Here is a 15,241-nt window from a genome sequence, read left to right as displayed (position 1 = left end):
ATCAGACTGCTAGCACTGGAGAGGCAGTAATAAGGGACAAAGAAATGGTGGACAAACTTAACAAGTATTTTGCATCAGACTTCACTGTGGAAGACAGCAGCAGTATGCCAGAAATTCTAGAGTATCTGGGGGCAGAAGTGAGTTCAGTTGTTATTACTGAGGAGAAGGTGCTTGGGAAGCTGAAAGGTCTGAAGGTAGATAAGTCACCTGGATGAGACGGACTACATCCCAGGATTCTGAAAGAAGTACCTAAAGAGACTGTGAAGGCATTAATAATGACTTCTCAAAAATCACTAGATTCTGGAATAGTAGTGGATCAATGGGAAATCATAAATGTCACTCCACTCTTTAAGAGAGAGAGGCAAAAGACAGGAAATTATAAGTCAGTTAGCCTGACGTCAGTGGTTAGCAAGATGTTAGAGTACATTATTAACGATGTGATTTTGTGGTTTTGAGTCCTTGGAGGCACACAATAAAATGGGTGGAAGACAACATGGTTTTCTTAAGGGGAAACTTTGCCTGACAAATATATTGGAATTCTCTGAGGAAATAACAAGCAGGATAGACAAAGGAGAATTGGTGGATGTTTATAACTTGGATTTTCAGAAGACCTTTGTTAATGTGCTGCACATAATGTTGCTAAATAAGATAAGAGTCCATGGTATTACAGGAAAAGTAAGAGTTGGCGGGCTGGCAGGAGGCAGACAGTAAGGATAAAGGGGGTCTTTTCTGGTTGGCTGCCGGTGAATAGTGGTGTGCTGCAGGGGTCACTGTTGGGTATGCTACTTTTCACGTTATATGTCACTGATCTGGATGATGGGATTAATAGCTTTGTGACCAGGTTTTTGGACAATATGGAGACAGGTGGAGGAGTAGGTAGTCATGAAGAAGCAGAGAGTTTGCAGAAGGACTTGGACAGATTAGAATGATGGACGAAGAGGTGGCAGATGGAATACAGTATAGATAAGTGTATGATCATACAACTTAGTGAAAGGAATAAAGGCATAGACTAGTTTCTAAATGGTGAGCATACTCAGAGATGAGAGATGAAAAGGGAATTGGGAGTCTGAAAGCAAGATTTCCTGAAGGTTAAATTGCATACTGAGTCAGTAGTATGGAAGGCAAATACAAAGTTAACAATAATTTCAAGAGGAATAGAATATAAAAACAAGGATGTAATGCTGAGACTTTGTAAGTCACTGGTTAGAGCATATTTGGAAGACTGTGAGCAGTTTTGTGCCCCATATTTTAAAAAGGATCTGCTGGCATTGGAGAAGGTTCAGAGGAGGTTTACGAGAATGATTCAAGGAATGAAAGGGTTATTGTATCAGGAGCATTTGGTAGCTCTGGACCTGTACTCACTGGAGTTTAGAAAAATGAGGGGGGATCTCAATGAAACCTACCAAGTATTGAAAGCCCTAGATAGACTTGATGTGTAGAGGATAATTCCAGTTGTGGGGGAGTCTCGCACCAGAGGGTACAGCCTCAGAATAGAAGGCCATACCTTTAGAACCCAGGTGAAGAGCAATTTCATTAGCCAGGCGGTGGTGAATCCGTGGAATACATTGCTACAGATAGCTGTGGAAGCCTGGTCATTGGGTATACTTAAAGCAGAGTTTGATAGGTTATGATTAGTAAGGGCATTAAAGATTACAGAGTGAAGTCAGGAGAATGAGGTTGAAATGGAAAATAAATCAGCCAGGATTTAATAGTGGCACAGACTCAATAGATCAAATGGCCAGATTCTACTGCTATGTCATATGGTCTTATTGTCTACTTGCACTGCAGGATCTCCGTTAACTGTAAAATTATATTTTGCATTCCATTATTGTCTTACTTTGTACTACCTTAATGCACTGTTGTAAGAAATTGATTTGCATGGATGGTTTTTCATTGTACCTCAGTGCCCGTAACAATAATAAACCAATTTAGAAGTTTGTTCTTGTCCATAAACACCAAATATGTTGTGACTCAGTTATTAAATTTCTGAAATTCAAAAGAACCAAATTCCAAAAGCAGAGTCCACTACACTCCATAATTAGTGCCAGCCATACATTTCAATCCCTCCTTCTCTAGCTTCATTGTAACCTTGAGCAGATGGAAAAATACTACAGTATTTAAATAAACTACGCTCTGAGCTAAATTAGTGAGATCCCCTAACCAGGGAGGTAAACTTGGGACACTTCATCCTTTTGGCTTTACTTTGAGTGTGGGCTTCTGAATGAAAATGTTTGGAGAATTTGCTTTTCCAGGCTAATTGCTTTGTGATAATTTCTTGTGCTGTTTTCATAGCAACTGAATCCATGAAACATCTAAAATAAGAAATTTTCAAAGCACTTACTGACCTCTGTGCCTTTCAAAGAATACAGATATTTTTGAGAGGTGATGTTGTAGGTAAAGGATCCATCCAAATGTAACTGCTAAATGAATCTAACTCTCTGAAATAACAACACATTGGGTGTCCCTTAATACACTATGAACCAGGACCCAAAGAAGGCAAAATGCTGTTCTCAGGAGCCAAAGTTAAGCCACAAGTTTGCCTTTGACTATGGTTGTAGATGTAGTACAAACATGGTAGCCAGCATACAGCCAATAAAGAAATAGGTACAGGCCTTGGATGAAAGTTTTGGAAAAATTAGTTAGAGATGTAAATAATTTATTACCTTTCAATGCAAAAGGCTTAGAGCACCCAGAAGTGGCCTATGGTCATTGTATAAAGCTTTTCTTGAGATCACACCTGGAGCAATGTTCATTCCTTGACCAATAAATTGGATTACAATTATTTTTAATGTGCTAAAAGATTATTGTCTAATGATAAAGAGATATCAGTCCTTTGTAAATAGGGATTAAAATGGTGTTAGGGTGGTTTAAACTTTGAAGCACTAAACTAGGGCCTGAACAGTCCCTGGTAAGATTGCACCCATTCCGGTGCAGTTTCCCACACCTTACATCACGACTGTCCTTAAGAGAACACTCCACATGGCTGTAATGCCAAATCTGCCTTCCTCACTGAACATGGAGGCTGAAAATGCTCCCCTCTTCAGCAAACATGGAGATGTTGCAGCAAGCAGACACAAGAGACCGAGCAGACACGAAAAGCTGAAGGAACTCAATGGGTCAGGCAGCATCTGTAAAGGGATGTGGCCAGCTGACATTTTAGGTTGAGACCCTTCATATGGGCTACTTTTTAAAGGCTGGAATTGGTGTGGGGTGAGTGCAGAGTTGTGCATTTAGAGTGGGTGAGTGGACAGGAGAAGGCAAGACAGTTGATGTCACGGTTGCAGTTGGAAGTGGAAAGGTTGAGAGAAGGTAAAAGGCCAGATGAGGTATCCAAGAGGAACAGGTGTGGGGGAGGGTGTCTGTTTGAGACAGGAAAATAATCATATTTGGAAATAAATTACATTGCAGTAAGCTTTTTAAGTAATTAGTGCAGGGATGTGTGTTGCATGCAGTGGAAATGAACCCATTAAGCCAGATTGAATGAGATTTATGAACAGCATTTGGACTGTCCCACCGGATTATTGACACATTCTATTGGATATTTTGATGAGACGGCAGAGGTCATTCAGCATGCAGTGGGGATATTGCAGGTTTACTATCAGGAGTTGATTCTGACAATCTTTCCCTCCCCATTCACTTGGGAGATGACACTGTGGGTTCTTGCTGTAGCCTCGTCCTACTCCTCCTGCTCCACCTGCTGTCTAGGCCCCACTCAGACTCTGGAACTATCCAGCACAGCTGCAGTCCATGCATTACTACATCCTGCAGTGTGCAGCATATGATGATGAGTTATTTGCACCAGCTTGGCCTGTCCTACAGGTACCCCACTCACCTGAAGCGGATAGCAACTCTGATTTTGTAAAGACCAATGACAATGAAAAAGTATCAGCCATGATTGAATGGTGGAGCAGACTTGATGGGCCAAATGGCATAATTATGCTCCTATGTCTTAATTATCTTATGGTCTAATCTAGCAAATATCCCTCCTGTCTCTGGGAAGAATGGTGGGATTCTATTTGTTTAACATATTCTTGATACAGGGGATTACAGATGCTGCAATCTGGATCAGCAAATAATTGAAGGCCATCTGTGAGAAGAAAAGAATTGTTGACATCTGAGGTTGAAACCCTGCATAAGGACCACACAGGGTTTGACCCAAAACATCAGCAATTCCTTTCCTCTGCTAGATACTGCTCAATGCTCTGAGTTCCTCCAGCAGTGTGTTTGTTGTTCAGGCTGAACCTGTTGCTTTAGCTAAATCAATTATGTATGATTTGCAAAATAAGCAATATGCAATGCAAAAAAATTTCACACCCAAAGAAGGATGTACTTTTCTCAGGAATGATGAGGAATGATTAAAGATTACTCTACACTCAGTGGAATTTAGAACAAGATACAATCTCTTTGTAGCATAAAGAGTGAAAGTTTGATGTCTCTGATGAACTGACCGAATGTGTATTGCTACAGGATGAAGGGCTGTTCATTTCAGAACGGAATGTGAAATCTTAACTTAGAAGGCTATGAATGTTGGAAAATTCCACCTGAGAGAAAAGTAAATGCTCAGCAGTTGAGTGCTTTCAAGATTGAAGTCAATAAATATTTGAAATTAAAGGAAATGGGAATCAGGTACAAAGGTAACTATGATTTCTTTTATCTGGTTGTACAGTGCAAGGAGCTTATGGTTATATCTATCATTTAAGCCTTTAAAAGGAAACAATAAGGTGGACTTTGAAATTAATAAAGTGCCTCTGGAAACACTAGCATTAATTATTTACAATACAGTCTAGAGAAGCAACATTGGAATAACGCAACATTGATCAAATCCCTAAATTGTGGCTTCAGTTAGTGGAACAAAGGTTTAATCAGTGATCATTCTGGGGCCAATTACTTTGTGGTGAATGGGAACTGAAGACCAACTCAGATCAGAGGCTGTAAATAATCCTGTCTGGCAGCTTGTTAGTTGAGCCAGAAACAGCTTCTGATCGACATGGGAAGAGTTATCAGGGATCAATAACTCCACTGTGGCACAGCTCGTAGAGCCTCTGCCTCTCGGCACCAAAGACCCGAGTTTAACCCTGACCTTGGGTACTCTCCCTCATTTGAACTGGGAAAGAGAAAAATAAGTTAAATTACGTAGATGAAAAGGTGAATGCAAGTGATAAATAGTATAACATCAGTGCCACAAACGGGGTGAAACTTTATGTCCTAAGATCTGGTCAAGGGGCCAGGCAAGGCAAGGAAAGGGGGGAAATAATGATGGCAGACAACATGAGCTCTCAGTCAGAAAAAGTGTGAGTTAGTTAAGGTTGGAGAATTTGGTATTGTATCCTGCAGACATTTAGGTGGAAGATAAGATATTACCCAGTCATACATCATTACAACAGGCTCTTCAGTCCACCAAGTCTGTGCCAATCATGAACCATCCATTTCCATTGATCCCAGTTATTATTCTCCCTGCATTTTCACCAACAATGTTCTGATACCACCTCTCATTTACATACTTAGAGCAGCTAACAAACCCTGAATGTGGAAGGAAACCCAAGTAGTCACAGGGAGAATATACAATCTCCCCACAGAGAACACCCAAGGTCAGGATTGAATTCAGGTCCCTGGTGCTGAGAAGCAGAGGCTGTAGTAGCTGGGCCAGTGCTACTCTTTCTTGAGCTAGTGTTGGGCCTCATCATAACATTGCAGGAAGTCACAGAAAGGAACATTCGGCTGGGAGAAAGATGGTGAATTAGAATGACAATTAACCAAAAGTTCAGGATTGACCCTTCAAGGTGAGAACAGGTGCTCTGCAGATTATTTGGTTCCAGCATCGTAGAGAAGACACATTGTGAATACTGGATTGGAAGTGTGAGTTTAGTAACCATAAATCTGCAATTGGTGGCTATTCTATCATTGGTACAATGTATATAACACCAGGAAGCATATTCTCAGACTCAATAAGACTATAGGGTTAGACAAACTAGTCAAAGGGAGGAATTTCCTAATGGCTGGTGGATTCAGGCCAGGATGGAGGGAGGGACACTGCTTCTAAATAGAGGATATACCATTTAGAATTCAGATCAGAGAAATCTTTTATAGGTGGATGGCAACTTGTGGAATTCTCTGCAGTAGATTCTCTACAACATATCCAGAAGTGAGATTCAGATTTCCTCTCACTGCCAAAGAAAACAATGGATGTGAGGAAAAGGTATGTGCAGGATACTGAAGTTGGAAATTAAACATGAGGAGGACCAAGTAACCTCTCCTGCTCCTATTTTCTGTGTTTCTTTGCTTCTGCATTTGAAAGCTGATATATTGGGTGAATAAAGAAAAAGTAATTCACTGACAGATGACTCAGGTAACCAGATGATAGTGATTGGAGGAACAAACCAGAAGGAAATGAGTAGAATGCATGCAGATAGCATCAAATCTCTGAAAGGGTGGTGAAAAACAATTGAATAGTAACTTTTAAAGTGGAAAAAAAACTAATTTAGCAGAACAGTAGAACTTTGCGGGAGACTAGAACTAACTGGATAGATCTTTCAACTGGTTAGCACAGCCAATGAAGAAAAGTGTCTTTCTTAGATTCTAGGAACTGAAAGGGTCATAGACAACTCCAGTTGGAAGCTGATTACAACTACAGCAATCAAGTGATTAGTGATATTGTTTAATGGGCTAAAAACATGGACTTTCCTTTGGCAGGCTATACACTCTGCCTTTAAGACAATTGCTCAGTCTCAGTCTATTCTTTCAGAAAGGCATGGAAGGAATAGGCTGCTGTGAACAAGTCCATGGGTGACCTAATGCCCAACACTTGAACTCACATTATTTCCTCTGAATGAGTTTCACTCAGACACCAGGTGCAGTGATGTGACAGCCTGACCAAGGATGACTTTCTTCCCTCTTTTCTAGCAACTCAGTCCTGATGTCATCCAGTAGCTACTGCAAATGGAAAATGTTTTTGGTTTTTGATGAGCAGATTTAAATTCCATACACATTACCAAAGATCATAAAAGACAGTCGTCCGCACTCTTCCATTTGAAAGAATGATTCCATCCACAACCATTATCACTATGCCAATATGATCTCTCCATGCCAACAACAACTTGCTTCTCATATGCAACTTCTTTGTTAGGGAAACATCTCCACATAAGTCACTGAGACATTATCTCAAAGTGCACTGCAGGTTAAAGTGAAAAGATGAGAAGGAATGACGAAAAGCTTGGTAAAATAAGGGAGAGATTTAAAAGCAGCATTAAAAAAAATCAGATGACTTAGTAGTCAATGACCATTAAAAACATCAATCTTAGTGAGGAAAGAAGATTACAAAAACAAACAAGTACAAGTGATGAAAACATACACACCAAGGTGAATAACAGCATAACATCAATCGAGATTACACAGAACTGAAGAAGCATATTTCTGTTACAAGCACCATTGCCTAAAATTTACCAAAAAGCCTCACATGTTTGCTAACTTAGCCAGGACACTAATGACAAACAAAAAAACATTAAAGAAACCCAGAAATATTCCCTGCTCTCTCTGTTAACAATCTTCAGACTCAAATCTCTACTTTGCTTTCAGTCCATGTCAGCTTTTAGTTCTCCCTTCGTCCTTGGTCCTTCTTTGCATTCTCATTCCAAACAAATTTGAAAATTGGCCTTCCCAAATTCACACCTGACGGTTTATTTTTGCCTGTTTTATTGCTGGCTCCTCTTTCCCAAGCCTAACGCTAATTGCATACTTTTTCTGGATATTGCTCCATTTCCACTTTTCTTCCTCTTCCTTCACTGCCCTCCCAGCTCTTAAGCCAAGTGTGTGAGATGACCTGTTCTTGTGTGAATCCATTTTCCAAAGAAAAGGTTGATTCAGCAGAGTTCCGGGTCACCTTCAACTACCAGACTCACCTGAGTTCAATGCGTTTGAGGAAGTTGGGGGCCACAACATCGGGGAATGTGATTTCCAATGGCACAATTAGATAGAAGCTATTTGTGGAGAAAGTGAACAAGAAACAAAGACAAAGGGGATAAGGGGCAATGTTTGTAGAATTATGTGAAAAGAAGTATTTAATAGTTCAAGTTGAATTACTAGATAGGGTGAAGACAAAACTCAGTTGTCAGAGGTGACTCAGCAGTAACATCAACATTCCTGAAAACTTCGGCGATTCAACTGCCATTTTAGAGCTCACAGTACAAGCTGATGCATCAGTTCAGTGACATAAGTGTGCGGTATTATGGGAAATGCTGTCTTTTGGATGAGTTGTTAAATTGAGATTTCTTCAGATGTATAAATCAGAATCACAGTACTATTCAAGGAAACTGAATGTGTTTGCTTCTCCCATTACAGTAGTGATTTCAGCATGTGTTGTCTGCTTCAAGAAGTTCTACAAATATTCATTTTTATATCATCTAGGTCAGATTTAGGCCCTCAGTGCACCTGGTAGACCTGAAAAACCTGTATGGTGCAAGGACCTTTGCAGCCATAAGCTGCTCTTGCAAGCTTTTGCTTTGCTGTACTTAGATTTCCCTGGTTTGGCTGCAGTGCCCTGGATAAATAATTGCAGTTTAAAGAAAGCGGCAGTAAATACAATGCACTAAAATGTGTTTGTGTGGGAAGTGGACTCTGGATTAAAGGAATCTATCTTAGGACCAGCTGTTTATATCTGAAGTTAATCAATTTAAAGTGTTATCACTTCAGTAATATTGCTGCTTAAATAGTTAAAATCATGAGTATGGCTTACATAACTATGACTTATTCTCTACAAAGTGGATGACTGAAACAAGATATGTTAAAAGGATTGGATGGAGAAGATAATGAAATGTGTGTGTGTGTGTGTGTGTGTGTGTGTGTGTGTTTGTTTTTGTGTGTGTGTTTATGTGTGTGTGTGGTGGCAGTGGGAGTGAGTGAAGTTCAAAAGTAAGATAATCCTCAGAGCCGGAACATTTTGGGGGGAAAATGGAGCACTATATATTTTGCTGTAGGACTGCTGAATATTCCTCTGGTTGACATAAATGGAAATGAAGTAAAGTAAGGAACATGAGTTGGAGCTGCAGACCAGCTGAGACCTACAGGTATGGAGGCATGGCTTGCAGGCTGATGGCCTTCACCAATCACCATATTCCATGTTATTATCTGACCTGATAACTGGCCAATTAAGGCAGAGAAGTTGCTTCTCACGCTTTAGATGAAGTACCCATCGAAGTTTGAGGAAGGTCCTGTTCATCTGCCAAAACCTGACCAACGGCTACAAGTTAGAATCTCCTAGAGGCAAAGACATCCTGATCAGACAGTACAGTTTTAATCAGGGCAGTGAAGTAATGTGAAATTAACATATTTTGGCCTCAGCTTGGACTGTGAAACAACATGAACTTCCTACATGAGTCACATGCTTCACATTCCCAAAGCCTTTGGGAATTCACTTTGTCCAAGTATACCACTAAATAATTGTTGGTTCTGTGTTGCCGTAGCAACTATTGCTTCCTCTGGAAGATGAATACTGTGAAAGAGAGCCAACCATACAAGAATCTTTAACATGATTTATTCCTGAGGTCCCAGCAGGCAGGGACCAATATTACTGAACATGAAATTTTGTGAATGATACACCAATGAGGTTTAGAAATGGTTTTTTTTTGTCTCATTGCAATGAGATGACAGTGGCACGTGTGCTTCATTTCCTTGGAGTTGGGCAGGCCACACCTACTAGCCCATTTCACGAACGCATGAAGGAAATTTATCCTTGGACTACTTGTCTTCTGTGCTTTTTGAGCTCAGCTGCAAGAAAAAGAAAAAAAAAGTCATATTTCAGAAGGAAAATAATAGGACAACAGCTTAAATTCTTCAGTTGTCTCCAGCACATCATTAACTATAAGTTTCACCATCTCCAATGAGATTCTACTACTAAGCACATCTTTCCTTCCTCCTTCCCTTTCCACTTTCCATATAGATCATGCTCTACCCAACTCCCTTGTCCACTCATCCCTCCCCACTGATCTGCCTCCTGACAGTTATCTCTGCAAGTGTCACCTGTGCTACACCTGCCCCTACATCTCCTCTATCACCACCATTCAGGGCCTTAAACAGTCCTTGCAAGTGAAGTGACACTTCACCCATGAGTCTGTTGGAGTCATCTACAGTACTGCATGTACTCTGGACAATGGTGAGAGCCAATGCAGATTGGAGACCACTTTGTCATGCAGTTTTGCTTTATCCACTGCAAAAGGTAGGATCTTCTGGTGGCTACCAAATTCAATTTGATTTCCACGCCAATTCTGATATGTCTGTCCATGTCCTCTACTGCCATGATGAGGGTGTCTTGGGTTGGGGAAGTAACATCTCACATTCCATCTGGGTTCCCTCTAACCTGATGGCGTGAGCATCAATTTCTCTGATTTCCAATATTTTCCCCTCCCTTCCTCCTTCTATCTTTTCCCATTCCTAATTCTGGTTACCCTCTCAGCCCTCCTCTTCTGCTCATTTGCTCAACATCTCCCTCAAGTTCCCCTGTTCCTTCTCTTTCTTCCATGGTCCTCTGTCCTCTCCTATTAGATTCCTTCGTCTTCAGCCCTTTACTTCTTCCCCTCCCAGGTTCGTACTTCATTCCTCTCCCCCATACCTTCATCACCATCTAGTCATCTAGTCTTACCTATGACTGCTAGCTTGTCTTCCTTCCCTACGTGTGCACCCCCTCACCCCCACCCACACACTTTTTATTTTAGCTTTTGACTCCTTCTTTTCTGGTTCTGATGAAAGGTCTCGGTCTGAAATATTGACTGTTTATCCCCCTCCATAGTCGCTGCTTGACTTGTTGAGTTCCTCTAGCATTTTGTGTTCAAGATCTCCAGCATCTGCATAACCTCTTGTGTTTATAGCATGAATTCTTTATTCCTTTATACCACTTCTGCCACATTCATAATCTTACCAAAACTGGTGATATAGTGGACAGGGAAAAAAGATTATCTAAGATTACAATGGGATCTAGATCAACTGTTAAGTGGACAAGGATGGAATTTAATTTGGACAAGTGTGAAGTGTTGCATTTTGACAAATTAAACCAGAGTAGGACTTAGCCAGTAAATGGTATGGCCTGGAGAGCGTTGTAGAACCAAAAAAACTAGGTGTACAAGTAAATGTTTCCTAAAAGTGATAACACAGATAAGCAGGGTGGTAAAGAAGACAGCTGACATACTTGCTGTCATTGATCAGTGAATTGAGTACAATGTGTAGGACATCTGGTCAGACTAGTCCTGGATTATTGTGCGTAATTCTGGTCATCTTTCTTTAGAAAGGATGTTATTAAGCTGGAAAGGGTACAGATCAGTTTCACCAGAATGCCACTGGGACTGGAGAGCTTGAGTTAAGAGGAGAGAATGGATAGGTAGCTTTATCCCTGGAGAATAAGAGGTTGAGGAGTGACATTATAGAGATACAGAATCATGATTAACATACATAAAATGTAAGGTCATAGCCTTTTTCCCAAGATCAGGGAGTCTAAGGTAAGAAGGTGCAGGTTTAAGGCAAGAGGGGGAATATTTAAAGGGACCTGTGAGGAAAGTGTTGATGATGGTGTGTATATAGAATGAACTGCCAGAGGAAGTGGTAGAGGCGGATAAAGTTACAATTTTTAAAATACATTTGGACAGGTTCAAGGATAAGACACATTTAAAAGGGTATGGGCCAAATGCAGAAAAATGTCACCATCTCAGGTAGACAAATAGATCAACATAGACACTGGTCCAAAGGGCCCATTGCTACACTGTATAATTCTATGCAGCTAAGATGATGCAAGAGGGGAAAATATGTGGGGGAATGGGATTGATAATGACATTATGATAGACTAAATGGCCTCAGTGTTGTGAATTTAAAGAAAAACTAAGGAATTCCTGGGGAGGTCATTTTGGTATTGTGTTAGGAGGTCTGGGATGTTTTGTCGTAGTCACAGCTATCAACATGAAGAGCCACAACTGGACTATAATTAGAGATTACTTCTTCCTACAGAATTTCAACTTAGAGCTCTCTCCACTGAGACTGAGATTAATGGTTTCTTGTGAGGAAAATCTTCAGAATTCTCAACTCTAGAAGGTTGCGGAGGTTTGGCTACTGAGGTCATTCATAATGGAGATGAATAGGTATTGTGAAATTAAGAGATACAGGGCAGGCTGAAAAATGGCACTGAGTTAGAAGCTGAGGAAGGATCATGATAAAGTTTGGAGGAGACTCAGAGGCTACATAGATGTGCCTTGCATCTATTTCATATGTTCTTAAGGTAGACAGAGCATTAAGCAAATATGGATAAATAGTATTGAGATGTAGATAAACCAAGAGCTAACTGAATGACTGAACAAACTTTTATACATGTCCAACAATTTCTTGACTATGACTCTCATAGATAGTCCAAGCAATAGAGATGCCCCTCTTGCCATATTAATGTGGTGAAATCCTGCTTAATTCATGATGTTTACATTCAATGTGATGGAAGCTGATTATGGAAAACTAGTTTCTCAAAAACACATTTCTTGTCAAAGGAAGAGTATTCATGAATTCTGACCACTTACCCGGTTCTTGAAAAACGAAGCCTTTTTGCTTTTAAGAGTGCCCTTTTTGTCCCCCTCATTCTCCTCAGAGGCCACCACAAACATTGGTTGACTCATTCTCTTCATTGCATTCTCCTCGAAGCTTCGTTCTTCACTTCCATTTGCCACAGCAAAAATTAGAGCTGGAAAGGATTAAAAAAAAAGTCATGGAGATCTCAACTCTTTTAAAGTGTTAAAAAAGAAGCAATGGGTCAAGAGTTTTTAGTTCTAAATGAATCACCAAATGCCTGGGTTGTCAAGAACCTGACAGCTTACAACTGAGTTGGCCATCTAAGTCCATGCCTTATGACATATTATTTCTTTTGACACTTTTGGCATAGCTGGAATCTCTGGAATTAGAACTTGTAGGTACAAACTATAGAAAAATTACTGAAATCCTCTGGATATTAAGGTGCAGGTTCGAGGGAATATTCCATTGACTGTGCTGCCATCTGTTGGATGTGTCGGAATTGGTTTTTATATACTTTTATCAGATATTGGTTGAATTAATGCAAGACTAAAATTGTAGTTTTAACCATAGTTTCATTTTTACTGATATAATTTTTAACAATTTGCATCTTTAATGAACTCATGTATTTTTCACAACATATGCTGTCTTGCCACCACCGGCAAATGTGGTGAAGTTACATAATGGTTTGTCACCATTTCATTTTTAATTAGCTAAGAGTTAGCGCATTATACACGTGCTATGATTGTACAACCATTGATTTGCTTAATCTTATCTAAGGAATTTCTGTTATTTGGACTATAAAGGTGATAGATTTTTGTAAAATCTTCCTCCATCTTTAATTTCTTTCTTTTCACATGTTCTATCTGCTTTGTATTATCATTCTTTTATCTGCTTAGCATCTGTTTCTTTCTTTAGTCTTTAAATAAATGATTATTGAAGAAACAAAGTTTCTCACTCATTCTTGAACTCTGAAATGAAGCTAGGGATCAAAAATTCCCATGATCTGACAGATATTAAATTAAGTAGCAACACATTTAGAAACATAGAAACATAGAAAATAGGTGCAGGAGTAGGCCATTCAGCCCTTCGAGCCTGCACCACCATTCAGTATGATCATGGCTGATCATCCAACTCAGAACCCTGTACCAGCCTTCCCTCCATACCCCCTGATCCCTTTAGCCACAAGGGCCATATCTAACTCCCTCTTAAATATAGCCAATGAACTGGCCTCAACTGTTTCCTGTGGCAGAGAATTCCACAGATTCACCACTCTCTGTGTGAAGAAGTTTTCCCTAATCTCGGTCCTAAAAGGCTTCCCCTTTATCCTCAAATTGTGACCCCTTGTTCTGGAGTTGCTGGTGAAAGCAGCAGGACAGGCAGCATCTACAGTCGACGTTTCAGGCCGAGACCCTTCATCAGGACGAGGTTAAATTAAATATTTACTTAACCTATTGATGACTTAAAAGAGGACAATGGGCCTTTTATTTACAGTAATACTATTAGTTCATTGGTTTCTCTGTACTGTACCTGGGATCGTTGGCATTGATCTGCTGGCAAAACTCATCTGTTTCAGCATTGAAGTTGGATGCTGCTCAACCTGGTCTGACAGGTTGGTGTCACTCATAAATTCCTGCTTCCTTGACAGCTAAAAATGACAAAAACACTTATGTCAAGAGGTTAAGGCTGCAGCAGATAAGGTGGGGGTTAGTGTGAATACAGTGCTCATCAAAAAAATGGATATGGTCCTGTTAAAGAGGGCTCGTTATTTCTCAGTCCATCAGTACCAATATCAAATGATCCAAGATCAGGAATGTCACAGTTAAATGCAAAACAAGCTCCCTCTGCAATGTGCCCCCCAGTGTGCCAAAGGAGTTTACTGAGTAAGTAATATTTAAAATAAAAAATATGCAAGTGATAGAATTTTGAAATAAAAACAGAAAATGTTGGGAAGGTCAGGCAGCATGTGTGACCCTTCATCAGATTGCTCAGCGAACATCTTCCCTATACAGGTTAAATACCTTGTCCTAACAAACACCACAAGGACAGAGAGTAAAGCTCTACCTTGCTGTGTGCGCCAGCCCCACCCTTTTCATAGCCCCCAAGTAGCAGCAGTAGTTCCCAAACCAACCAAGCCATAGACTTTGTAATGGGATTGTCAAGTGGTATTAAACTGCAAACCAGTTCTACAAGCTGTAGTCCAATTGAATTCAGTAGGAACTGGCTGAGATCACTGCAAATTTATCTTTGCTTTCCATTTGTTCTTCCTTTTACTTAACACTGTGTACATAAATGGTATGCCATCTAAGGGGATGCTTGCCAGGTAAATACAGTCAGTTGAGAAAACTTAAGGTATGGGAGAGCTGCTGAGGCTGTAGAATCCTGTTCATACTGAGCTGCATTGGGGCTTTGGTCTTGTCATGGGTGATCTATAAACTGCATTTGTACTTTTCACTTCCATTGATGATTCCCAACAGCATGTATCTGTTCCAGGCCATGCTTCAGACCCACTGGGCTGGATAGAAGTGATCAATGGATTATGGAAAAGAATAACATCTATGGAAGATACATAACCCATTAAATACTTATCCTTGCTGACGACCAGTCTGGTTACTCGTACATTCAGCACTTCTCTCATACCAATTTTTCTCCTCTGAATTGTACTCTTTTACTGTTTGAAGACTGTTACTGAGTTATTATTCACCATACTGTCAGG

The 15,241-nt window shown here is 40.2% G+C and overlaps 1 protein-coding gene across 1 annotated transcript in view; it reads right to left on the bottom strand.

Moving 5' to 3' along the window:
* Nucleotides 1-9,516: 9,516 nt before the first annotated feature.
* LOC140200352 (dedicator of cytokinesis protein 2-like) overlaps nt 9,517-15,241 on the bottom strand; it is a 699,328-nt gene continuing 693,603 nt past the window's right edge. The window contains exons 50-52 of the mRNA XM_072263559.1: nt 14,056-14,173; nt 12,540-12,700; nt 9,517-9,759 (exon numbers count right to left, since the gene is read on the bottom strand). Of these exons, the coding sequence (XP_072119660.1) occupies nt 9,730-9,759; nt 12,540-12,700; nt 14,056-14,173 (309 nt within the window). The 3' untranslated portion in view covers nt 9,517-9,729. The remainder of the gene's footprint in view (nt 9,760-12,539; nt 12,701-14,055; nt 14,174-15,241) is intronic.

Source organism: Mobula birostris, chromosome 7 (genome assembly GCF_030028105.1).
Source record: "Mobula birostris isolate sMobBir1 chromosome 7, sMobBir1.hap1, whole genome shotgun sequence".
Taxonomy (NCBI): Eukaryota; Metazoa; Chordata; class Chondrichthyes; order Myliobatiformes; family Myliobatidae; genus Mobula; species Mobula birostris.
Note: the sequence above shows the minus strand (reverse complement) of the source record. Positions and strands in the feature narration are given on the sequence as shown.